Source organism: Dromiciops gliroides, chromosome 4, assembly GCF_019393635.1.
Source record: "Dromiciops gliroides isolate mDroGli1 chromosome 4, mDroGli1.pri, whole genome shotgun sequence".
In the NCBI taxonomy this organism is placed as follows: domain Eukaryota; kingdom Metazoa; phylum Chordata; class Mammalia; order Microbiotheria; family Microbiotheriidae; genus Dromiciops; species Dromiciops gliroides.
In genome coordinates this window covers 411,743,749-411,769,546 of record NC_057864.1, presented here as the reverse complement: position 1 = coordinate 411,769,546, position 25,798 = coordinate 411,743,749, and the positions used below count along the sequence as shown (strand labels likewise).

The window sequence follows — 25,798 nt, the reverse complement described above, 5'->3', positions numbered from 1 at the left end:
GAGGAACTTAGGTAAACTGGGTTAGGTGACTTGTCCAGGGTCACAGAGCTAGTAAGTGTCTGAGATTGGAGGCACCTAGCTATCCCTAAAAATGTTGTACTTGCTGTAAATAAACAATATTAAAATACTTGTAATGGTCTAACAGAATTTGCAAATTGTAGCTGATAATCCATTTGTTTCCATCACTATACAGCATTATAAATTTATAACAGAATAGAATATTGAAAGTTTGTTGTAAGGGAATTTGATTTCTATACTAATTTCATTCTAAAATATGTGGTGAGTAAACAAAGACATGTTTTAAACACTTTGCTAAATATATAATGCTTGGGCAACATAGTCAAAGTTCCTGTCACTGATTCAAAAAAACATACAAACCAATAACTTAAAAGCTTTTAATATATATATGATAGAATATAATTTAGCCGGGTTGAACAAAAAGATTATACTATTGAAAATAACATAAACATATTATTACTATAAACTGACTTGCTGAGGCATTATTTATTATCTTTATTGCTCAGTTCTTAAATAGCTCCAAATGAGTACTTTATCATAGTTAGACATAATTTTATAAGGATCCACAAGGTACAAAATATTGTAGAACAAACTCACATTTTTTCCTGTATTTGGCTCAAACCATCACAACCTTGTTTTATTTTGGTTAAAGTAACTCTCACATTGCACTTAACTGTTAGCAAAATGAGTTGGGAAAAAGTATTCTGTTGTCTGGGAATTATACAAAGGCATGTCCTTGGGTTCAGCTTCTGTCCTACACAAATAATGGGGTGCTACACTTGTGCCTCTCAGTCCCAAAGCAGCTAAAAAGTATCTAATCTCTGCTCTAGGACCATCCCTGCTATGTACAATCAAGTGCTGGCTAAGTTTTATCCATTAGCTGATCAATTTCATTGGGCCACTTGCATTAACCAAACTTTAACCTACAGGACGATTAAATTTGTTGGATTCCAGTAGTTTCATCAAGGTAATGCCAATTCTTTCCAGGCCCCCTCCCCAACACCAACTCAACATGTATTTTCCCTTTAGACTCTTAAATCTTCCCACATATTCAACTTTGATCCATCAGTTAACTAAAAGTTTCAAGAACAGACTATAAGAGAAATATTAATATTGTTTTCCTACCTTTGCAGCAACAATACTAAGACCCATTCCATTTTGCTTCTTAAGTGTCACAGTAATTATTTCTGGTTCTTTTCTTAGAGGCTGCGTCTAAAGGATATCAAATAAATGGGTTGTTATGCATATACTAATATTTCAAAATTGCAAGCAACTGAAATCAAACCGCTAAGCCATATTCTGAGATAAATGGAAGAAAAAGAGGGTAGGCATAAATCCCTGCAGACAACAAACATTTTAAATGTACTAAATAAATGTAATCACAATTATAAAGTGTTTGTAAACTATAACAAAATTCCATTTCTTCTTTGATAGTTTCCATTCTAATCTATACCCCTAAACATCTAAGAACTTGTTTCTTAAAAACATTGTTTATCCCTTAATACAGAAAAATGTAAAGTCTTATACTTGGGTTAAACAAATGTGATTTGAAAAGTACAAGACTAGTACAAGACTGATAACAATTTGTGTGGAAAAAAAGAGCTGAAGTTTTAAGAGAATACAAGCACAGTATGAGTGAATAGTGTGATAAGGAGGGCAAAAATACAATTAAGTACATTAAGAAGCATAGCTTCTATGAAGAGATGATAGTCTCATTGACATCTTCAGTGTTGTATCAAAGGCATTGATAAGATGGAAAGTATTCAGATGGCCAGTTAGAATAATGGAAGGGGTTGAATTTATGTGAAATGAGGATCAGCTGATGGAATTGGGCAAGTTCTTAGAAAAAAAGCAACTCAGTGAACTTGATAGCTGCTTTCAAGTATTTAAAAGCCTGTTATGAAAGTGTTAAACCTCGCTTTGCTTGGTCCTATAGAAGAGAATCAAGAACAATGGGGGGAGGTTGCAAAATGGGCAAATTTAGGCCAAACATAAGCCAAAACCTCCTAATCTTACTAAAGCCATCCAAAAGTCTAATACGCAGTCAGGAAGATTATAAATAATGTATTGGGGTGGCTAGGTGGCGCAGTGGATAGAGCACTGGCCCTGGAGTCAGGAGTACCTGAGTTCAAATCTGGCCTCAGACACTTAACACTTACTAGCTGTGTGACCCTGGGCAAGTCACTTAACCCCAATTACCTCACTAAAAAAATAAAAAAAAAATGTATTAGTTTCCATGAATTTTTCCTATTTAAAAGAATGTGATATGTAAATATGGTGATAAACATAAAAAAGGGCAAATATACACCCCAAACAGTGCTTTTAAAACTCTTAGCATTAAAAAAACTATTCAAAGGTGATTTGTTTTTTTTTTAAAGTGAAGCAATGAGGGTTAAGTGACTTGCCCAGGGTCACACAGCTAGTAAGTGTTAAGTATCTGAGGCCAGATTTGAACTCAAGTACTCCTGACTCCAGGGTCCGTGCTCTATCCACTGTGCCACCTAGATGCCCCCAAAGGTGATTTTTAAAAGCTATTAAATTGCTCTCTACTAAAAGTATGATAACTTTAGGAAAAAGAACGATTTTCATGTGGTTTTTTTTTCGATCCTAGGGACATTTTATTATTCTCAAGTCCTACATAAGTTATCCAAAATACTTGCCAGTTCAGTATTTTCCCGCATGAAGTGACTTTCATAATCTGCTCCTTCAAAGTATATTGTCCAAGTGCCTGGTGAACGTGGATGAGGCAATAGCCTACAAAACCCTAAAAGCAGAACAGATTGAAAAGAAATAAGAAATTATGCCATGTGAAGAAACATGAGCCTTACTGAGAGTGAAGTAGCCAAATTCTTGCTATTATTATATAGCAGTATTTCATTTGTTTTATTCTTTCTATTGAGCAAAACAATATAGATAGATTCAAAATGAGATGCTGTACTAGATCCCCTATACTCAATAAGTAAAACAAAGTCTACAAAATTAATGAAGCCTTCAATTTACTGGAGTAGTTCATAGTTCATTATTTTGAAAAAAAAAAGTTGCTACTAAATCCATTTGGAGAAATCTAAATGTCTTCCTGGATGTCAAAGAACAATAATATAAAAAATTCTAAATTAGTCATTCAATTTTCAATAATTTTGTATTCTCTAGATAAAACGATTTACTACAGAATAATAAATACCAAAGAACAACAATTCTGATTCTTTCTAAGCAGTAAAGCAGCCATAAGACTTGGGCTTTTGGACCTTGTTGGCATACAAAGTGGTAATTTTCTAACAAACCTGTGCCTTTTTTTTATTTAATCAGAAAGTAAATCACTTCCAAGAAACAAGTGATAATTAGTAAATTAAAGAAAAATATCAAGAGAAATATATCCATTTAAAATGAGTACAACGAATTTTACTACAGCAAAATCTTTTAGTTACTTTTGTTCTGTTTTTCTGGTTTTTTTGCGAGGCTAAGTGACTTGCCCAGAGTCACACAGCTAGTAAGTGTCAAGTGTCTGAAGCTGGATTTGAAGAATCCAGGGCCTGTGCTTTATCCACTGCACCACCTAGCTGCCCCCTTAGTTACCTTTTCAGAGAATTACAACTAGGCAACTAGTATTTGCCCCAGTTCAGATTTTCCCTGAAATAAAACCTAAGTTTTGGTTCTTCCTCTATCTATTGTAAGAAAGTCACCATATAACCAAATTATTTAAATACTTGTATAATTTGAAAATATTATTTCTGAGGTATTTAACAAAATTTAACATTATCCTGACAGGACTTAAACAATCATGAAAATATACTTGTACTTTACATGGTTTTTTGTTTTGTTTTGTTTGTTTCTGGTGAGGCAACTGGGGTTGATCGACTTGCCCAAGGTCACACAGCTAGTTAAGTGTCAAGTGTCTGAGGCTGGATATGAACTCAGGTCCTCCTGAATCCAGGGCCGGTGCTTTATCCACTGTGCCACCTAGCTGCTCTGTATTTTACATGTTTAAGGACTGTATATGTGTGATGAGCCTGTACTTGTCCTCTGTCATATCACAAAACTGAGTAGAACTATAAGAGGAATGTAAATTGAGACAGTATTGTATTTCTTTAATCAGTTTATGAAGAACTTAGTGTTAAGAAATATAAACAATGATGTCACTAAAAAAACCACCTAATCTTCTGTGAGCCTTTTAAGCCTCTGTACAATGAACTACATGTTTCTCATTGTTCATCACATATGTAATCGCCTACTAATGCCAAAAAAAAGAATATTAAGCAAATTCATTATGTCATAAGACATTCAGGAGAACTGATGGGTAAACAATGAAAAATATTCACACAAGTCGGTATTTCGATATTTCTCATTGGCTATGCCATAATGAGACTACTTATATTTTCAATACTGTACATGCATTAAATTTGATACTTACTTAAATAAAAGAAATGTGAAAAAATCATATGATTTTCTCTATGCTGAAAGCATGATGGATTATTTACAAATAGCTGAACTTATTTTCTGGTGAGTGAGAAAATAATTCTCATATCTAGGAAGCATTATATTCTTCATAAGTTTTGGAAATGATGTAGTACTTTATTTTGGCTGAGATTAAATTAACTGCAACAGATAAGATTTGAAGAAAATTCTGAAAATATAAACACTTAAGTTGAGTTTAAAAGGTATTTTGAGGGAAATATGCTAGGGTAAAAGATATATGTGGATTTAAAATTGCTTTAAAGACATCACCCATTTTTCTATTAATTCAATTCGGTTTATTTTAGTGACATCATTGTTTATATTTCTTAACACCCGGTTCTTCATAAACTGACCTCTATCACAGTGTGACTTGACCTGTCTATGAAATCCAATTTGCAAGAATGTTAATACTGAAAGGGCAATTTTTCATATATGGACATGAAGTTATTGATACACATATATTCTAAGGTATTTTTTAGGTGGGGATTAGCCATATAAATCTATTAACAATATAATTCTCTCTCTAGCTGAGTATATTCAAGTACAAGGTGATGAAATCCATCACTATGGAATCTAACAAATATAAATTTGCTACATAGAAAAAAATTTTTAATTTTTTGGTTTTTGTTTTGTTTTGTTTTTGCGGGGCAATGAGGATTAAATGACTTGCCAAATTTGAACTCAGGTCTTCCTGGCTCCCAGGGGCAGTGCTTTATCCACTGCGTACATAGAAAATTAATGTTTGAGGTTGGTCTTATTTGCAATGTTAAACATTTATATAAGGAACTGTGCTAGGCCATAGAGACACAAATACAAATCAATAAACATTTAAAAAGTACCACAATTAAGTGGCAAACATCGGAGGATTCTATGATGAAATAAAACTGTCTTACTGTCAAGCAACCTATAATTTAGTCAAAGAGATCAGGCAGGTATACAACACACAAATAAATATCAATAGAGATTAGACTATTACACATTGTTAAAAAGCTTATATGTAAGGATTATCACTTTGCCTTTAGTCTACTGTTGGCTGGAATAAAAGACTAATACTATTAGAACTGAATGTAAAATAAAAGTCAAGCAACGAGTTCTGAATTCATGGCAATGTTCTAGACTAATTGTTAAATTTCAGCTGACCCATGAACTTAAATTGGAAAAAAATTAAAGAAGTAATTTTCACTAGCCTCTAATTGAAATTTAGCCTCTCCTTTAAAGGGGTCAAGACACGAAATATAAAAAGTTAAGAAATCCTTGTTTTAGGTAGTCAGAATGGAAAAATCAATATTGGCTATTACTATATGTGTTTCAGAATAACAAACATAAGCTTCACTTTAACTACATAAATTATATAACAACCTCATTTTTGTAAGTCTATGTATGCAACTGTTAGACAAAAAACAACACCTATTGTTTAAAGTCTAAAATAAGCTCAAAATCCAGAGCTGGCTAATGTCTATTCAATTAATTTTAAACTTAATTACCAAGAATAATTAAGACCAAAGCACTGGGGGCAGGTAGGTGGCATAGTGGATAAAAGCACCAGCCTTGGATTCAGGAGGACCTGAGTTCAAATCCAGTCTCAGACACTTGACACTTATTAGCTGTGTGACCCTGGGCAAGTCACTTAACCCTCATTGCCTGTCAAAAAAACAAAACAAAACAAAAAACCCCATCCTTCTAAGAAGGGGTCTTGCCTTGGCCCTTCCCAGCTGTCATAGGTGACTATTACATAGAAAAATATGAAGAACCTTTATTCTACACTAAGCACTAAGAAATTACTAACAAAGGAATTAATACAGTGCTTAATGAGAATAAGAGCAGAAAGCACAGAAAAATAAAACAGCTATCACCATACATATACATACACACACACACACACACATATGTATATAGATATATGTACACACACACACACACACACACACACACGTATAAAAAAGAGATAAGACCTATTCCTAACAAGTGGAACATAAACACAGGTAAACAAAACTTCCAATACAAAATATGTAACGGGGGGGGGGGGGGGGGGGGCAGAGCACTGAGGGTTAAGTGACTTGCCCAAGGTCACACAGCTAGTAAGTGTCAAGTGTCTGAGTTGAGATTTAAACTCAGGTCCTCCTGAATCCAGGGCCAGTGCTTTATCCACTGTGCCACCTAGCTGCCCTTCTAATACAAAATAAACAAGGTAGGTGGCAATTTTATTAAAAGACCAAAGGCAAAACAAGCCCAACTTGTCATTGCAAACTAATATTAAGTTCACAACAAAAGCAAATATTAAAAGTGATTGTTTTCTGAAAACTGTGGCTATAGGATCATAGATCTGGGTCAGGCCTCAGTGCCCAATCAGTCCAACTCCTACACATCATGGATAAGGAAATTGAGGCCAAAGTGAGATGAAATGACTTGCCCATGGTCACACAAGTTATGAAACATCAAAAGTGACATGAGACCCAGGGCTTCTGACTTCAGAATTGGGACACTTTCCAGTGTACTGCCAATGTTGAGATATTTTGCTGTTATTCAGTCATTAAAGTTGTGTCTGAATTTCCATTACCCTGTGGACCTTATTATGCCAGGCCCTTCTATTTCCCACTATTTCTACAAGTCCATCCAAGTTCATGTTTGTTGATACTTTATCTAACACTAGCTAAGATACTTTAGCTACCCTTAGTATTAGCTAATGTTGGGGCTTAAACATAAACAGTGTTGATTACTCATTCACCTCTCTGACACAGCGGATCCAAAAATTCCTGTAACCCATTTGGAACATTTCGGACAACATCACAAGAATAGCCATCTTCAGGCAGAAGAAAAGGTAGCTGAAGATCAGGATCTTCTTCTAATTGCACTTCTCTCCCATCACTACGTGCTAATTCATCAGCTGTATTTTCAGCAACAGCTACAACATTTTCTATGAGATCCTAAATGGAAAAGAAGCAAACTAAATTAGAATCACAGTTTAAAATGTAAAATTTTTGTAAGGAAACTAAAATTTTAGTAAAGTAAAAGTGTTATAAAGCTATATTACATATAGGCAGAAGAGAAATGATGGACACTATTGAAGTGCTTCAGATTAGGTTTAATAATATATGAAAATTTCTTTATATCCTTTTTTCCTAATATATTCTATATATTCCTTTACAAAATCTGAAGATTTGCTATGGAAGATGGAAAAAAAAGCAAAAGAATTTTAGATCTGTTAAGCTACTAATAAACCTTACACACAAATAAACCTTACACACAGGTACTAAAACTACAAAAGGGTATTTTTAAATTTTGATAATGAAGCACTGTTTCATCCTTTTCCGACCTGCATTCAAACATGGCCTCAGACACTTGACACTTACTAGCTGTGTGACCCTGGGCAAGTCATTTAACCCCGACTGCCTCACCAAAAAACAAAAACAGAAAAGAAAAAGAAAAACGTCTCAACTGTGGGCATTGCTGCACATATGCAAATGCATATGTGTACACATATACACACATAACCACTTCATATTTTCCTACAAAAATATGTCCGCTAAAATCATTCTGAAGGCACATTCTAAGTCTATACAAAACTCAGAAAAAGACTGAAGTTCTATGTCATGTAATTCCAATAGATCTAAAAGATGAAATATTTAACAAATTATTTTTTCCAAAAACATAAGCATTTTATAATACTATATTCTTGTACTGCAAATTTGTGTTCAAAAATATTTCATATTTTGCAAGAAATACTTACTGATGGAATAAAAGGTTCATCTGGTGCACAATGGTAATTTTGTAATAAGGCTTGAAGCTGTAGTGAATTCAGCTTAAAGCAGGTACTGTTAATATTTGGAATGTCCTCAGGTGAATACTTATCCATGGTAAGTAGTGTGGTTGCCTGAAAAGCAAAAGATTTCCACTGTTACTAAGACTTATGGTATAAATCATCATCTTAGAAATTAATATAGTAAAATATTGATATGATAAATACAGTAAAGATATAAAATAATATAATTCATAAAGAACTGGCCTCAAAATCAGGATAATTCTGTAAGATTATAATTTGCAGAATCAATGCTTATCTGCATTGATAAAGGAAGTTTCCTTGTCAGGAGTTCCAAACACCAATGGAATCAAATGTCACCATACTTCAGCTTCCAAATTAAAAAATAAAAATAAAAATTCCCAGGTTAATTTGAATTGCAGGGAAGAATAAGACAAAGATTTGCACTTTCATTACCTCTAAAAAGAGGGACCTCTCTAGACTAAAACGTTTTATGCATAGAGGTCTTTAGGAATACATTTAAGCAAACTTCAATTCATACAGACTATGAATTTCTAAAAAAATTTTAAACTTTTTTTCCACTTAATAGTATCCCCCTCCCAATTACACGTAAACATAGTTTTCAACATTCATTTTTATAGGATTTTTAGTTCCAAATTTTTCTCCCTCCTTTCCATCTCCCTCCCCAAGAAGGAAGCAATCAGATAAGTTATATATATGTACAATCATGTTAAACATATTTCCATATTAGTCATGTTGTGAAAGAAGAATCAGAACAAAAGGGAAAAACCACAAGAAACTAAAAAGTAACCAAAAAGGTGAAAACAGAATGCTTCAATATGCATTTAGACTCCACAGTTCTTTTTTCTGAATGTGAAGAGCATTTTTCATCATGAGTCTTTTGCAATTGTCTTGGATCATTGTATTACTGAGAAGAGGTAAGTCTATCACAGCTGGTCATCACACTGTTGCTGTTACTATGTATGATGTTCTCCTGGTTCTGCTCACTTCAATCAGCATCACTTCACGCAAGTCTTTCCAGGTTTTCCTGAAAGCCATCTGCTCATTTCTTCTGGTAGCACAGTTAAGTATTCCATTACTTTCATGCCCCACAACTTGTTTCCAATTGACGGGAATCCCCTCAATTTCCAATCCTTTGCCACCATGAAAAAGAACTGCTATAAAAATTTTTGCACAGGTGGGTCCTTTTCCCTTTTTTATCTCTTTAGGCTACAGACCAAGCAGTGTTATTGCTGGATCAAAGGGTATGCAGTTTTATAGCTCTTTGGGTATAGTTCCAAATTGCTCTCCAGAATGGTTGGATTAGTTCACAACTCCACCAACAATGCACTAGTGTTATAATTTTCACAAAACGTTCTTTCTTAAATCATTAAAACATCTCCCCCTTAATCTGCTTTTTATTTATTAAATCTTTTCCTCCTTTCTAGTGTAAAACAGTCATGTCAGCCTCTAAAATGCCCCCAAATCCTCCATTAACAGAATCAAAATAAACAGTTACGTATTTCCTACAACCATTTGAGTCAAGGAAATATCAGAAAAAAATATAGACATATATACCAGCTTACCAAGTTTAAAATTTTTTCACTTTCCCCACCTATACCTGGTTCACCTCTTTGCCATTACATTTAAAACGGGGTTGAAAAACATAAAAGATAATAAATCCAATATGCACATTGCCATTGAAAAGTTTATATTTCAGTTCAAGTAACTCAGGGTAAAATGTTGTCTTTTTGTCGTTAGTAATTGTAAATGTAAGAGACTCTCATCTCTCTAATGCTTAAGTCCGTTCCTTGTAGCAGAATTCAAGCCAAGAGAATGATTTGCTTTGGTAATTTACAAGATATTTCAAGAGACTGTTCCATCCTAAAGTACAAATTTTCAATGCTAAAAATCTTACTAGATGTTACCGGACATAATGACAGGATTCAGCAGCACTTTCTATTTGCTCTTACTCAACACTTAGACAAAAGGTATACATGAAAATCTTTTAAAGTAGAGTGCTTTGGAATAACAGAAAATGATGATCGATTGCTTGACCGATAGATTGATGACGATAACGATGGGGATTGATTGATGACAATGATGAGAATCGATGGATGAAAAAACCTACACTACTTACTTTGCTGGACTATTGTGAAGAAAATTATTTGTCAGGTATAAGGCACTATATAAATGTTATCTATTACCATTGTTGCAAGAATTAACCTCATAGATTTCTCTCTCTCTTTAAAGTACTATATAAATGTAATTTACTATTAAAAAAATCATGAGCCGGATGCAATCATGAGCTGATGCAATGTCAAATGTACTGTATACAAAATAACAGCAATACTGCAAAGTAGATTGCTTTTAGCAACACAATCCTGTCCAGTGTCTCCCAGAAACTACAAAAAGCACCCCGAGGGGCAGCTAGGTGGCACAGTGGAGATAGAGCACCGGCCCTGGAGTCAGGAGGACCTGAGTTCAAATCCGACCTCAGACACTTAACACTTAACTAGCTGTGTGACCCTAGGAAAGTCACTTAACCCCAATTGCCTCACCCCCCCCCAGAAAAAAGCACCCCGAATCCCAACCTTTACCTGTACAATTCTGCTAAGATGGCAGTCAGCAGCGAGCTCTAGGCCTTGTTTCTCTGCCCATGCCTCAATATGCCCCAACTGCTGACGAATAATAGCTCCCCAGTAATGAGAACACAACCCTGAATCTGGGTCAGTAACGAGTCTGTTAAACAGCCACATATTAATAAAATGAAAGAGTTGAGAGAAGAGTTGAATTGTCAAGGCAGCATTTACTCTACATCTTCGTAACAATGACATAGCTCCAGTGAGTGTATGCAAGACATCATCTGTTCATAGATATAAGAAGACAAAGAGATTGTTATGAATGAATCCTTCTTCAAGCAAAGAATATGGAAATAATTAAAAAGTTAACTCAAAAAATGTCAATCATAACACTGGTTGATTTCAGTACATTTTCCCAGACTCCCATGTTTATCCCAATGTGTAAAATTAAAGTAATCCAAAAATAACTAATATCTATACACTATTTCAAGAATCTGTGATTTTATCCACATGGGAACTCCCTGTAATGATGCAAAATGCAATCATGTTACATCTCAGTAGTTTCTTTTATGAGATAAAGCCAAAAAAATTTTCAAACTTGGTGGCCAATCTTCAATCTGTATGACAAAAAATATCTGAAAATGGATCCTTCAGGGATCCATTGTTAAGCACTTAAAAAAAGTTCAAAAGATCTGAAAGACCTGACTACATTAAAAATGAAAAACAGATTTTTCTACATTCAATATTGAGTTCAAATCCAGACAAGTGCATATCATACATGTTATCCATTTCTGAGATTTACAAATATTTCATAGGTGCCAAAAATTAAAAACCACATAAATATTTAAGGGATAACAAGAAAATATCTATTTTTAAAAATCAGCATTCTAACCTATTTTAGGTCTTTGCAGATTATTTTCTTCAGGATCATCCAGAAAGGCTGGCATGTAGTTATTGAGTTCAGACTGAAGACAATGGACCAAATATCTGAAAAAAATATACAATTTCATACTGTATAAAAAAAGGATAAGTCATGCTGGAACTGAAAATACAAACATAAATAAACATAATTTACAAACAATTAAGCCCAAAATCTGATTTCCCTAAATGGAAGCCAAATACATGCCACTATTTTCCATTCTATAACAGAGGTCATGGAACTCAAAACAGGGTTGTGAATTGATCCAAGGGGTTGGTACCCCCTGCTATTATCTCAACAAGAGTAACTACTTTTAATATTTCCTCAGCCTGACCCCCATCAATAGGTAGTAGCTTCAGGGGCTGAATTAATAATCAGACCCTTATGGCAGTTAGAACCCAACCCAACCCAACCCAGGTACCTGAAATAGGTGCACAAGCACATTGGTAACACTCTCATTAGTCCCCCACCCTATCCCACCAAGGGTCCCCACATCCTGTCTCCCAGAATACCACAGTAGGGCAGATTATGCTCCAGGCCATGGACCAGTAAATTAGAGATCCTCTCTCTCCTTTCATTTTAAGATGGGAAAAAATGATCAACCATGGAATGGACAAGCAGCGATAAGCTGTGATCCTTCCCCCCCAAACCCAACCCTCTTCTCATCTTCCCTTTTTCTATAATGGAAATCAGCATCCTTTCAGTTTCCCAAATTCTCAACTACCTCCTAATTCTATATTCCTAAAACAACTGAAACTGTTCTCTTCAAAGTTACTAATTTTCTCTTAATTCTAGCAATAGCATTGGACCCAATGGGTCTAAGTCTCACAGAAAACTGATTGGCATGATGGGTAGCAGAGTTCCACCTTCTTGGAGGTCTTTAAACAGATGCTGGGAATTACTTCAGGAAGGGGTTCACCTACATGGCCGCTGAAATCCCTTCCAACTCTCCAGTTCTGTGATTCTGTGGATTCTTCTACCTATCTAACCATTCTCCTTTGCTTGATCCTCATCTACCTCATGCCCCCTAACTGGATGTGCACACCACAGCTCTATCCTAAGAACTCTTCTCTCCTGTGGTTGAACTCTTCATTTTCTCTTAGTGCCATATCCAATAAATTTCTCAATGTTATTATATCTACTTCCACAACATCTCCTGCATTTGTTCCCTTCCCTCTACTCACAAAAGATCAGGACCTTTTTGTCTCACTAGACTCTTGCAAGAGCCTCCTAATTGGTTTCCTAGTTTCCATTCTTTCTGCTATATCCAATCTATCCTCCATAAAAAAATGTATAAAATCTTAGTGTCAAAAGAAAAACTGGCCTCAGAATCAGGAAATATTAGGCTAAAGTCCCATCTCTGATACATTAACATTAGCTGCATGACTTGAACAAAACTCTTTACCTCCTTTTAGTGCTCCAAACAAATCTATGACTACAGCTATCCCCTCTACATCCTGGGGTTTAGGGGTGCAGCACCTCTACAATCTGGAAAATCCACATGAAATTTTTTGGCACTCTTCATACCAGAGAATTCAAAATTATTATGGCATTAAAAGACAAAATATATTAATATCATACATTACTATACAAATATTTTATGCATTTCTAATTTTCTAAACCTTTTCTGTCATCTGCTGCTTCACAAAACTGCTTCACTAAAATTCCCATTTAATTTCTTATGCCAAATGACAATATATCAAAACCACAATGGGAAATCACAATGTTGAAGGTATAACGGTATTAGTTACAGAACACTTGCCAGTCTGCAGTGGGGAGGGAAAAAGGCTTTGTTTTTTTACAGGGGAGAGGTGGAGCAATGAGGGTTAAGTGACTTGCCCAGGGTCAAGCAGCTAGTAAGTGTCAAGTGTCTGAGGCCATATTTGAACTCAGGTCCTCCTGAATCCAGGGCCGGTGCCTGCTCCACTTAGCTGTCCCCGAGGTATTTCTTTACCATGAGTTCCCTATACTGATGAAATCACAACCTGGCATAAATAAATAAATAAGCCTGTTTTCCCCAATATTTGAAATTTTGCTTTCCTTGATATTTGCCTTAAAGTGTGTATGTGTGTATATAATATAAATCCTTTAAGTAATACATATGTAAAGAAAGGAACAAAAAAGAAAATATAAATTAGATACTATATTAAAGGTGCTTCAGGAATATGAATGAACACTCACACACACACGCACACACAGCACAAGTTTTGGGGGAAAAAATTTCTTGATCTTACTTGAATGCCATTTGAACCAAGTGTGCTAAAATATCCTGGGCATCCAGAGTGATTCGGCTGAGATCACGGTCCTGCTTAATAAAGTTGAGTAATTCTGATGCATTTGCCATCCAGAAGGCAAGTGCCCCTGCAATATTCTTCTGCTTCTATAGATAGAACAAACATAAGTAGAAAGAGAAGAAAAATTTTCCTATCCCACCAAAAGAAAAAAAGGAGGGTAAGGGGTAAGAGCTCTTTATAAAGCTTTTTAAGATAGACCAGTACCTTTCCCATTTCACCAATAACTCAGATACCAGATACTTGCAGATAAATTTGAATTTAAAACAATGAAAAGTATGAAATTCCTTGTTGTGTTTGACATGATTATATAATTTCTGGATTGCTATAACTATGGGATGATTCTTTTGTATATTGCAATGCCAGGTTTAGCTATACGCACTATCTGGTGATCTGTCTGTGCTCACGCACATGTTCACTGTTACCCACCACCACCCTGATACTTTCAGTTACTGGTTTTGACACCATGCAACTCAGTATCAAGTACTGATCTATCTCCCCATCTCCCGACCACATATGCCAGGCCAGGCAACCTCAGATGAGATCCAAAGAATAGGAACCAAAGATAAACAAAGGTAAGAAAAAGAACTTTGGTCATTTCATATCCACACTGAAGTGCATTAAGCAGAAATTATGGAATGCTGATAAAAGTTGCACAGTCAAAAAAGGATTTTAGTACTGCATGTTCCAGTTGCTGAATGAGTGTTATGAACTGTTCAGTCCAGCTGTTGTAGTATTGTATTTTGATATGGAAGCAGCATGAGAAACTCAGCTAAGCCAACATAGCTAGGATCAGTTCCCAGCAGTATATCCTACCTGATCAACCTGGTCTACCTCCTGGAGAAAAACAGAAGAAGGGAAATCAAGCAGAACGAGAGAAAGAAACTTGTAAACAATCATGATAGTTTTAAAAATCATAAACACTAATATGAAGGTGCAACATAAAGACAAAACACTTCTATGCTCAGTTATTCCCAAATTACAATGTCATCTGTGGTTTGGAGGCAGCTGAACAAGTACATGCTGCAAATAGTTTATTTCAGGCTCTTAATACTATAACAATGAAGTGAATGCTCAATCTGGAGAACATATAATTGATGATGAATGCATATGAGGTAGGTCCTGCAATTAACACTCATTAAAGAATATACTACTAAAATAGTTCTTCAAAAAATCCATGAAGAAAGTTCATTTAATCTACTTGTGCAAGGATACCTTAAGTCTACACAAGTTGATTGCCCAATTCTAAAGAAAATGACAAATGGGAAAGAACATAATGAACTATTTGAACAAAGTAATAAAGATGAATTTTGAAGTATATACAAGCTATAAATGCCATAGCAACAAGTTTTTAAAATTTCCAAATGGATAAACTCCAAACAGCAGTCTCAAAATTTTAGAACAAATAATCTGCTATGAGCAGACCCTTTTCAGTTGCCGTTCTGCCAGTTCCATTTGTGCAACTAGAGCCAAAGATACAAAAAAGTTGTTTTCATATAATTTTATTTTCTAGTTCAAAATGCACAGGGAAGAGCCCATTCAAAAGTATTCAGTTATCAGCAGAGCTTCTTGTTTTGAAGTGAACTTTTGAAAATACGAAAGGAATTGGAGATAAGCAATGGTTTCAAAGGACAAATAAAAAGTAAAACCACATTTCCTTAAAAACAAACAAACAAACAAAGAAAAACAACCCAATGTTAAGAGAATGAATGCTATGATGATCAAGTGAAGTTGTTAGTTAAAAAAAAAAATTACTTCCAGGTTCAGGTAAGGAAATTGTCAGCCAATACATCTAGACCACATTTTAAAAACTAACCTCTAATTTTAAAACTCAAGCATGCTTAAGAATCAGAAAAAACTATACAAATTCACTAATAATTATCAAAGTCCCTCCTACACAAATCTAATTCTCTACGGGATAAAAAATAATTCAGTGATCATTCTTTAATAATTTTAGCCATCACCCCCTAGGTAAGGAATTCAAATTACTGTGCCAAAAAACAAGCATGGAATTATTATATAATATGCCGCCAACATAACCTGTAGTGATATGAACCAGTACTATTCTTAAGAAAAAGGAACATTAATGACAACTTTCCAAACTAATTCTATATATTGTCAATTTGTTTAATTATAAATTTCAAAGCTTAAAAATGCAAAACTTCCCATAAATTCAAGCGGGTTTGGACTACTATATAACTTAAAACATAAGGCTGTGTTCACTGGTCTAACAGTGAGCATGGGATATCTAAACATCTTACGTAGTCTAACAATAGCTGCCTTCTTTGTTTTTGGTGTTTTTCCTTAGTTGTTGAAAATTATCTAATGAAATAATTTGTACATAAATTATAACTCAGCATTAAAGGGGGGGGGCTGGAGGGGAGGAGAGTTACTATAGCTAGCTCCTCCTCTAGCTATAGGAGATAAAGGAAGAGATAGGAACCTGACAAAATAGTCTCAACAAATAATGTACTTTAAAAAGTATCTTATATTTAGTACCACTGTGAACTCAGAATCTGCCTAATAAATTCGTAAAATTTGCTTAATTGTGGGGGACAGAATGAAAGAACAATAAAAAACTCCTCTTCCTTTAAAAGTTATAAAATTAAATCAAAGAAAAACAGGTTTATCACCTTGCACACTATAACTTTAATATTTTTCTTCCAAAAATAATCTTAAAAGATTCCCTCCAAAGGGAAAAGAAATGCCTACATTCAGCAGATTGACACTCACCTGAATAACTCCTTCCATCATGCTCACCATCTTGTTAACTATTGCAATGACTTTATGAGTGCGCTCTGTAGGGCTGATTTCAGGTCTGTATTGGCTTGATAGTACATACCGACATGCCATATATAACACATATGTAGGTGACAGCTTAAAATGTACTGTAGAGCTATTTGTATAATTTATAATAGCTGATAAAAATGAATCTTCAGCTGTGAAAAGATTAAGAAATAACTATCAAAAGTAGGAAAGGAGAATAATTAATATACAAACTGGGATTTGAAAATACTTACAACTTTCCCTGAATTCTATGCTTGCTGGAAGTATCAATTCAGGACCAGGGGCATCCTGAGTTCTAAAGGAAAAAAGGAGACATTCAACAAACCAATTCACATCATTAAAACCAATATCACTGTCAAATGAAGTAGATTTCTTGAATGGTATAACTTTTGAATTCTTATACATTTGTCCAAAGTTGAGAAAGGCAGAGTACTAATAATATCCTGCTTTCGTTTGTAACTTATTCAGAAATTGTGGTAATGGAGTCCAAAGCTATCTTGTTACTTTTCTTCATCGAAGTTTCATTCCAGTTGTACAGTCCCATAACAACAAAAGGTCACAGGAGAGACCTGAAACATGCTCCTGCATTATTGATGAACATCTCTTATAAAGTACCAAGAAGAAGGTGGCTTGCACCTGTCATATCTGTGGCTCAAGTAACAATTAACACAACCCATAAAAGACCACGGGGAGAAGAATGAACCATGTTTTGAAACAGATTGAGAAATGCATTTATATAAAATTGAAAGTTATGTGTAAAGTCAAAGCCCTAAGAACAGATTTTTACTTTAAGCTACATTTGTTTCTTGAAAAAAGTTGTTGAATCCTGTTCCTAGAGAAACAGGGATCTTTGATCTTTGAAAGTGAATTCCAATTTTTTCCTTCATGCATGGCTGATTTAGGCTTTCTCCTAATTGGGGGGTTGGAGAGAGACAGAGACAGAGACAAAGACAGAGACAGACAGAGAGAGAGAGAGAAACACATACACACACAAAAATCAGATGAATTCTCCCCTTTCACCTCCCCATAAAACACTGATACCTGGAACTTCCCTTGAATTAAACTATTTCAGGAAGCCTTCTTTAAAGTGGTGTCTCTCTCAATAACCCATTAGCTCATAAAGAAATTATCATAATGAAATTATGATGCAAAGATGTTCATACACACACAAACATATATTTTTGAGGAGCAAGAAAACTCTTATGATTTAGCTGGAATGGAAGTTCTTCTATGGTACTTTTAAAGCACATCTGACAGCTCATATAGATTCAGTTAGAGAAATAAGCAATAAGTAAATATGCTTTGGGAAGAGCGTGCCACAGAACCCTTTTAAGATTAATACTTAAAATATACACTGTGTTCCAACAAATTCTTGCTATGGAATTCTCACATAGTAAATAAACTATCTGTACTGCAAATAATACAAATATTATAAAAGTAAACATGTACTTTGTTTATCTTCTCACAACTGCACTATGTTATACATTTCCTCAATTCCCCTACCAGTTGCACAAGGATTAGAACAGATTCATAATAAACTAAATATAAACAAGTCAAATTTCCAACATTCATGCGAAAAATTGAACCATGCCATTGGTTGGCTGTATTTTACTTCAGAAAGCTAATAGTTTTAAAATTCTAGTTAAGCTGACAAGTCAGAAGAAAAAAAAAATTCAACATGGAATTTCTAAAACTCTAGATTTATTATGTAATGCAAAATGACAATGACAGCCCAGCTAGAAATAAGATAGTACATAGTAATTCTGTGCTTTATACTAAAGATGGCAGAGGGGATAGGAGTTACCTTGGAATCAGGAAGACCAAGGATCATGCCCTACCTCTGACATGTAACAGCTATGTGACCACAAGTTACTTAACCTATCAATGCAACCAGGTAACTAAGACTATAAACTGCAAAGGAGTTGTTCTACTGCAAGAAAGGCAAAAAGTTCTGCCACAGTAGCTCCTAACAATAATTTAATCACAAATTTCTAACATCGTCCCTCCCTCCCACCCCCACCACATCACTGCCCTCCAAAAAAATTCATTAAAAAAGTCTATGTAAAATGAAAACAAGGATTTAAAAACCAGAGATTTAAATACTGCCACAAAGAAAAAAAATCAATGCTTACTTTCTGGAATAAATGATCTTCATATTCAACAAAATATTAAAGTGACATGAGTATTAATACACAGAATTTTAGTTATTTAGACATGTTTTCATATATCAATTATTTAGAGAAATGGCTAATTTTTCATAGTGATAGAAAATGTCAAAAATCTGAGAAAAAAATATTGCTTAAATTTACCAAAAAAGTAGATTAGTTAAAGAACTTCCAGTGCTATAATATTTCTACTCTGGTTTGCCTCATGTTCATAGAATAAGAACCAGAAATGACCTGAAAAACTAACTAATTCAATTCTTTCATTTTATAGATGAAGAACTTGAAGCCTAGATTTTTGTTCAAAATCCCAAAGGTAGTGATAGATAGGCTTTGAAACTAGGTCTCCTGGTCTTTCACTATTAAAAAGGTTTAGTGAAAAATAGGATTTTCATCTCCCCACCCTCACCCCAAAAGAACTGATATTCCATTTTTTGTCATGGGTAAAGACGAAGGACAGTAACATATTAAACCTTCTGCCAATTTTAACATATTGCTTTTAACAACAGTGGCAACAAAAAGCAATAAAAAAATGGAGCTGGGTGTGGAGAAAGCTATAAAGAAAAACAGAATGAAACCTCAAATATATTGCTACCACTATTAAAACTAATTTACCTAAACAAAAGTTTGCTATGTTTTAAAATGGTAAGTCATTAAATTTAATTCAAATCTTTGGTTTTACTCTACATGATCCAACAGAGGATATGAGTATATTTATAAATAAGTTTTATTAATGGCTTTTCTTTTACATATGGGTCATTTCTGGAACAATCCACCATTTGAACACCAACCTTGCCCCCATGGCAGCCTCTTATTAACTAAGAAAAACATTTAAGGCAAAATATCACATACAATGACTTCACATGACAATATATACAATTGACAGGAAAGAATTTAAATAATATAATGGAAAAGTGATGGCACTCATCAGCAGTATTATGAAAGAGGTAACAAAAAAGAAATTGTACAGTGTACAACCAGTGATTACAAGTCTTGAACAGAAAATAAAGAAATTGATTTTCTTTTTTGATGAGGTTTTTAGAATTGTGATAGTTTTATTTTGTTGTTTGCAAAGGAATCAGTCATTAAAGTTAAATATCAATTACGATGAGTTACATTAATTATAAAATGTTACACAGAGAACAAATGAGTATGTATAGAGAGCAAAAGAAATGAACAAAAACAAAAGCAAAAAGTTAATCATGATAGCTACTTTCTTTGGGGGCACCAGAGATGAATGCAAGTCTCCAAAACTCAATTGTTCTATACTATATAAATGTTGTGATACAAATAGGAATTATAATTTTACTTCTGACTAACTTTAAAAGCCTATTTTATATTAATGTTGGCCTATGATAATATGCAATTTCTATTCAGCAATACTCTAGCTTAGTGTAATCTTTCAGTAAAGTTGTGAATAGAAATAAATAGAAATGTTTCTACTAAGAATTTATCAATCTGCACAGGTATTTTATCATATTTATAAAACCAAAAATCAAAGGAAAATAGATTTAAAGGTTGGAAGGAGCTTTTGAGGTCACCTAGTCTAAACCTCTCATTTTACAGATAAAAAGGCACCTAAAATACTTAAGTAGTATAATTATGAAATATTCCATATAAAAGTCAACCAAAAAAAACTAAAGTATAAAGACCTACTCTGATCCCAAGTGAATCTATTTTATTAATTTACTGTTTACTTTCTGAATCCAATACAATAATCTTGCAGTCTGCAGTGCCCTCTACTGGGAGAAGAGAAATTGAAATGTAGCTTCATCTTCAAGCATTGACTTGTGACCTTGGGTAAGTCATTCATTTGAACTCACACTCTGCTTATACCAAAAAGGCATGATGAAAACATGGTCAAATGTCATAAACAGAATTATGATTTCCCCACTATAAAGAGTGAAGGAAACACAAATATTTATGCTGCATATCTTATCCACTCTAATAGATTTGTATGCTGCTTTGGGGTAAGGAGCTAAACTCATTCTTTATCATTATCCATTAATTACTAATTAGGAGCTCAGTGTATTGGTTGAATAAATACATGCTACCCTCTTCCTGACTTAGAATCATCCAAAGCTCTTGAGTAGCAATGCTGCAGTTTATACTAATCAGTATTCAAAATCCACACCCTCTAATCCAACTGCTATGTTTAAGGTATTATCTTTCCAATAAAAATTGTTTTTCAATCACCCTGAAATATATTTTACCCTCTTAACCAAGCTGTCACAAATGTTTTAGAAATTAAGAGGAAAGAAATAACAAATGCTTAAGTCTTTGTTCATAAAATGAGACATCTGCAGTACTAGATTAAAAAAAAAAAAGAATCAGCCTGCAATTTCATGTCTTTCTACCTCAAGCTAGAAGGCATATCGTACTGACAATATAACAATCAGAAGCTATTAACAAAAGTTAATTTTTAAATATTTAAAAATCATTTAGTTTCATGATTTCACAAATTAAAGGGTTTCTTTTACAGTTTAAATGGATTTATTTTAAACATACAGTTTTCTCTAGGAATAAACACTGCAGGATTTTGATTTCATACATGAGCTGTTGTTAATTTTTAAGACACTTCTACACAGTAACCCCTTAAGAACAGCATGAATTTAAAATGTGAATTTGGAGTTTAGTTTACTAATTGAGAAAGGAATTATTAATCAGGGGAATTTTTTTTGGCTCCAGCAGAATTCTAACAAATATACTGTCTTTAACATTTAATTGGGGGATGTAGCGGGGTGGAGAAGGTAAATAAATTTCTCTGAACTCAAATCTCAAGCCTTTCTGGAAGAAATGAACTGGTTCCTTTTTAGTAATTATAATGGGCTATAAATTACCTACCTGCTGTCTTGTCTTCTATAGTCTTGTTGCTGTTCTACTCTGATCATTGGCTTCACCATCCCTCGTTCTGCTGTGCTAGATGCTGATGATATCCTGTCGCTGTCCAGTCTGGTGGTACTCTAAGTCAAAGAGGAAAACAAGAGTGAGTTTAACAGACCACGCAGACCAACCAAGCTTTATGTTCATCATTAGGAGTAAAGAATTGATTCAAGGCTGCCAAAAGGGGAAGGACAAGGGAGGGAATGCAGAGGTAGGGAATGCAGACCAGAAAAATAATACAGCAATGCAGCAGGTGTTCTGACCACAGTGACAGGACATATCTAAGAGCACACTAGCCATTCAAAACATAATAAAACAACTTGCTGCAGCTCCTGACCAAATGCTACCAGGAATTTTAAAGCCCCAAGAGCTACTCTTTCGTGCAAAACATTAAAAGCAGGGCTACTGTTTTTCCCCAATGACTAGATGACTCTAGTCATCCTTTTCTAAAAGAAATATAGATATATAGGTATATTTTAAAATCAAGGTATATCCTCCCAGGTAAGTGCAATTATAAAGGGGGGCTCAGTTGTTTTCTTCAGAGGGCTTCAAAAATCCTGCTAACTAAGGCTCAGGGCACTAACCTGTATTTAGTACTATTTAGTACTAAAATTGGTTCTTCCCAGCCTTATTTTATGTCCTTAAATAAATATAGGGAAAATACAGTTTCTGTTAAAACTGTGTACCTAATAAGCAGGATTTTACCAATCGCATTTAGTACATTTAAGTGTCACCAAAAATCATGTTTCTAATGACTCAATAAATATCAAAGAGAATTAGCTATATTAATAAAAAGTTGCAAATAACATTTTAGCACTGGACAAATGAACAAACTCCTATGATAGACAAGCATCATTGTTAAAAAACAAAAACAAAAACGATAAAACATCCAATTCAAGTTTACCATATGTCTTCTATCCAGTTAGAGTGAGCTATATGTATAGTGTCAGAGCCTAAACTTAAACCAAATAAAAAGGCATCACCACACCACTTAAACAGGACATAAAATGTACTGGAAATGGCAGCCCTTCCATATCTTAATGGTGCGGTCTCACACAACCAGGATATCAGGGACTCACTCAGTTTCACTGTCCCCGTTCTGAAATCACAACAGCGGTGGGAGAGGGTGGCACTTGAACGGGAAGGCAAGAGAGGATGAATATATGATGGAGGCTGGGATTCAGGAGTTATTTATGAGATATGGATATAACTGAGCTACCAAAATCTAGCCAAATTTATAATAATAAAGTTTTACTGTACCCCATGTGTTCAGACATCATTTATACCACTTACTCTGCTCTATGGCTAATTTCCACTCTTCCATGTACTATGAATACAAATAATTGCTAAATGAATTTAGGAATAAAACTGAAGACAAAGATTTTAATGGCATAGTACCTTGATATTTATACCACTGAAAACATGGTGAAAACAAAACATTCTGTCATAGTATCATCGAGTATCTCTCTCAAAGCAAAAACTTACAAATTCATTTCTCTAGAAAACTATAGTGCATTTAATTCATTTCTATACACAAATGACTTATTAAGAAAAATATTACGGCAAATCTTAGCAGTAGTATTTTATACAAATCCAATAAAATTCTCTCATGACAATTTATTAGAGGGTGAAACAAATATGAGTAGAGTTTGTTACATATGGTTCTATGTTGGGGAGTAAAAACCAACACAGAAGAGTTACATTTTTATGTAAAAATGATTCATATTATCTTCTATTTAAATCTGAATTTGAAAGTGTCAGGAAAACAAAGTTGTCTGCCTCCGTGAACTCAACATGCTGCTGCAAAATGCTTTTAAACATTCTATCAACAAGGCAAACTATCACCAACCACTTAATTGTAATCAAATATTATAAAACAAATTTCTCATGTATCTATAACTGTCAAAGAGAAAGTATATAATCTAATGTGATGCTACTAATAATTTCTACAAATGTAAAAGAGGTCAAAAAGATTCAGGGAACATTACTGAGATGGACTAGAGTGACTCTACTGGCCAAAAGAAGGCCATTTACAATGCTGCACAGTATTCGGAATGGAATGGGTGACATCTGTTTATTACTATAGACTAAATTTATTATCTTACTCCTATGATAAGTCATAGAATATAGTAATAAGCAACTGCAAGATGGTCCCTCACACAGAGGCAAGGTAAGACTGAACATTTTTTTTTTAAATCTTACAGATACCATGAACTGTTGGTATTTCAGAAAGGAAGTCATTAGGATTTTAGCTTTTATACACCATAAGTTTTATGTAGAAGGAGGTGGGAGATACAATAGATAGGGAAGTTTCAGAATCAGAAGAGCAGCCCCATACCACATACTAGCCATGTGACTATAGAGGTCATTTAACTTCTTAGGGCCCCTGCTCTATGATTGTAAGTTACAGAACGTTTGCAGATATATATTGGTAAAGTGAGTTCATTACACCAGTGAAATCTTAAGTCCAGAAAAAATCAACAACAACAAAGAAGTCTTACCTAAACAGGTTTAAATATCTCAACAGCTTAATTTTGACCAAATGCATCACTGTACTACTACACAGTAGATATTCAGTTACCTTGCTTGTTGGCATTGCTGTTCCACTATGAATATCTCCTTCCAGATCAAAAGTCGTCTCCTGGACAATTCTATGAGGGAAAAATTAGAAATCCACATTGCATTAATAACTTTAAAATAATGCATAATGGCTTCTCCACAACACAAAAGTAGAACTCATATAAACACATGAACACACTTTTTTTTTAGGTTTCTGTTCCTATCTTGGCTTAGATCAAGAATATCTATTATAGTTTTTATGTTTTTAACTCATTGTGAACTGTCCCTTATAACAAAATAAGGGACATCAAAAAGGATATTTAAATAGCAACTCAGTCACACCACTATAAAGCTTAAAAAACATTTTCTTCACAATAGTGCTAAGCTAATGATTGTTCAAGCACCGTACCCATTTTAAAGGTAAAGGAACTGAGGGGGTTAAATAACCTATTCAGTCTTACCTTCAATTATGAAAGCAAAACTCAAAACCAGGTCTCCTGCCTATGGTCCAGTACTCCTTCCATTAAATAATATCCACTGTATTAAAATACTTTACAAATTGCATAAGAAGGAAAAAGGCTATTTCTTGGAAGTATGTAAAGTCACCAAATAAACAGCACATCAGAGAAATAACAATGGGAAGAAATGAGGTGGCTATCACTAACATTTAGGTCTAAAGAAAAAGCAGGGGGCAACTAGGTGGCGCAATGGATAGAGCACTGGCCTTGGAGTCGGGAGTACCTGAGTTCAAATCCAGCTTCAGACACAACACTTACTAGCTGTGTGACCCTGGGCAAGTCACTTAACCCCAATTGCCTCACTAAAAAAAAAAAAAAAAAAAAAAAAAAAAAAAAAAAAAAAAAGCAAAGATCTGGCTCTTCTACTTTTCTGACCACATGTAAGACACTTAACCTCTTCAGGTACTAGTTATTTCTTCTATAAAATAATGGGGTTGGATAAGATAATCTCTAAGGTTCCTCCTGGCTGCTTAAATCCTATGAAAAACCTACAATTACAAAGAAAAATAGTATTAAAGGAAGATTAATAATATACTGCCCATTTAACAATAGGTCAACCAAATAGGCTCTCAATACTCACTGCCCTACATCATATGAACTTATGCAATCACTAATTAGAGTATAAATAAGGCATTAAAGAGAACATTCAAAAGTCAGAAACCCAGACCTGTCATCAGCTAAACTCTCCTTTTAAAAAGTAGGTTGGCAGTATCTAAAATTATTTGTAGACTATCTCAAAATAACTAAATTTCTGAGCTGAAGTTAATGAATAAAATTAGTTCAAAAAATTAACACAGATGTGTTTATTATAGTCCAATTATTTGAACATAAACTGATCATAACAGACAAAAATTGAAAACAAAGAAAACA

The 25,798-nt window shown here is 34.2% G+C and overlaps 1 protein-coding gene across 27 annotated transcripts in view; it reads right to left on the bottom strand.

Moving 5' to 3' along the window:
* The window catches only part of AFDN (afadin, adherens junction formation factor), a 181,640-nt gene that overhangs the window by 52,147 nt on the left and 103,695 nt on the right, over positions 1-25,798 (bottom strand). For 19 of the 27 annotated variants that reach the window (XM_043999451.1, XM_043999453.1, XM_043999474.1 and 16 more), the window contains 12 exons: positions 24,433-24,502; positions 21,813-21,931; positions 17,040-17,101; positions 16,753-16,958; positions 14,836-14,856; positions 13,963-14,108; positions 11,702-11,796; positions 10,828-11,093; positions 8,198-8,341; positions 7,196-7,394; positions 2,679-2,782; positions 1,144-1,230 (listed from right to left, as the gene is read on the bottom strand). In XM_043999451.1, coding sequence (XP_043855386.1) covers positions 1,144-1,230; positions 2,679-2,782; positions 7,196-7,394; positions 8,198-8,341; positions 10,828-11,093; positions 11,702-11,796; positions 13,963-14,108; positions 14,836-14,856; positions 16,753-16,958; positions 17,040-17,101; positions 21,813-21,931; positions 24,433-24,502 — 1,519 coding nt within the window. The remainder of the gene's footprint in view (positions 1-1,143; positions 1,231-2,678; positions 2,783-7,195; positions 7,395-8,197; positions 8,342-10,827; positions 11,094-11,701; positions 11,797-13,962; positions 14,109-14,835; positions 14,857-16,752; positions 16,959-17,039; positions 17,102-21,812; positions 21,932-24,432; positions 24,503-25,798) is intronic. The other 8 variants (XM_043999458.1, XM_043999470.1, XM_043999469.1 and 5 more) reach the window with 1 other exon arrangement.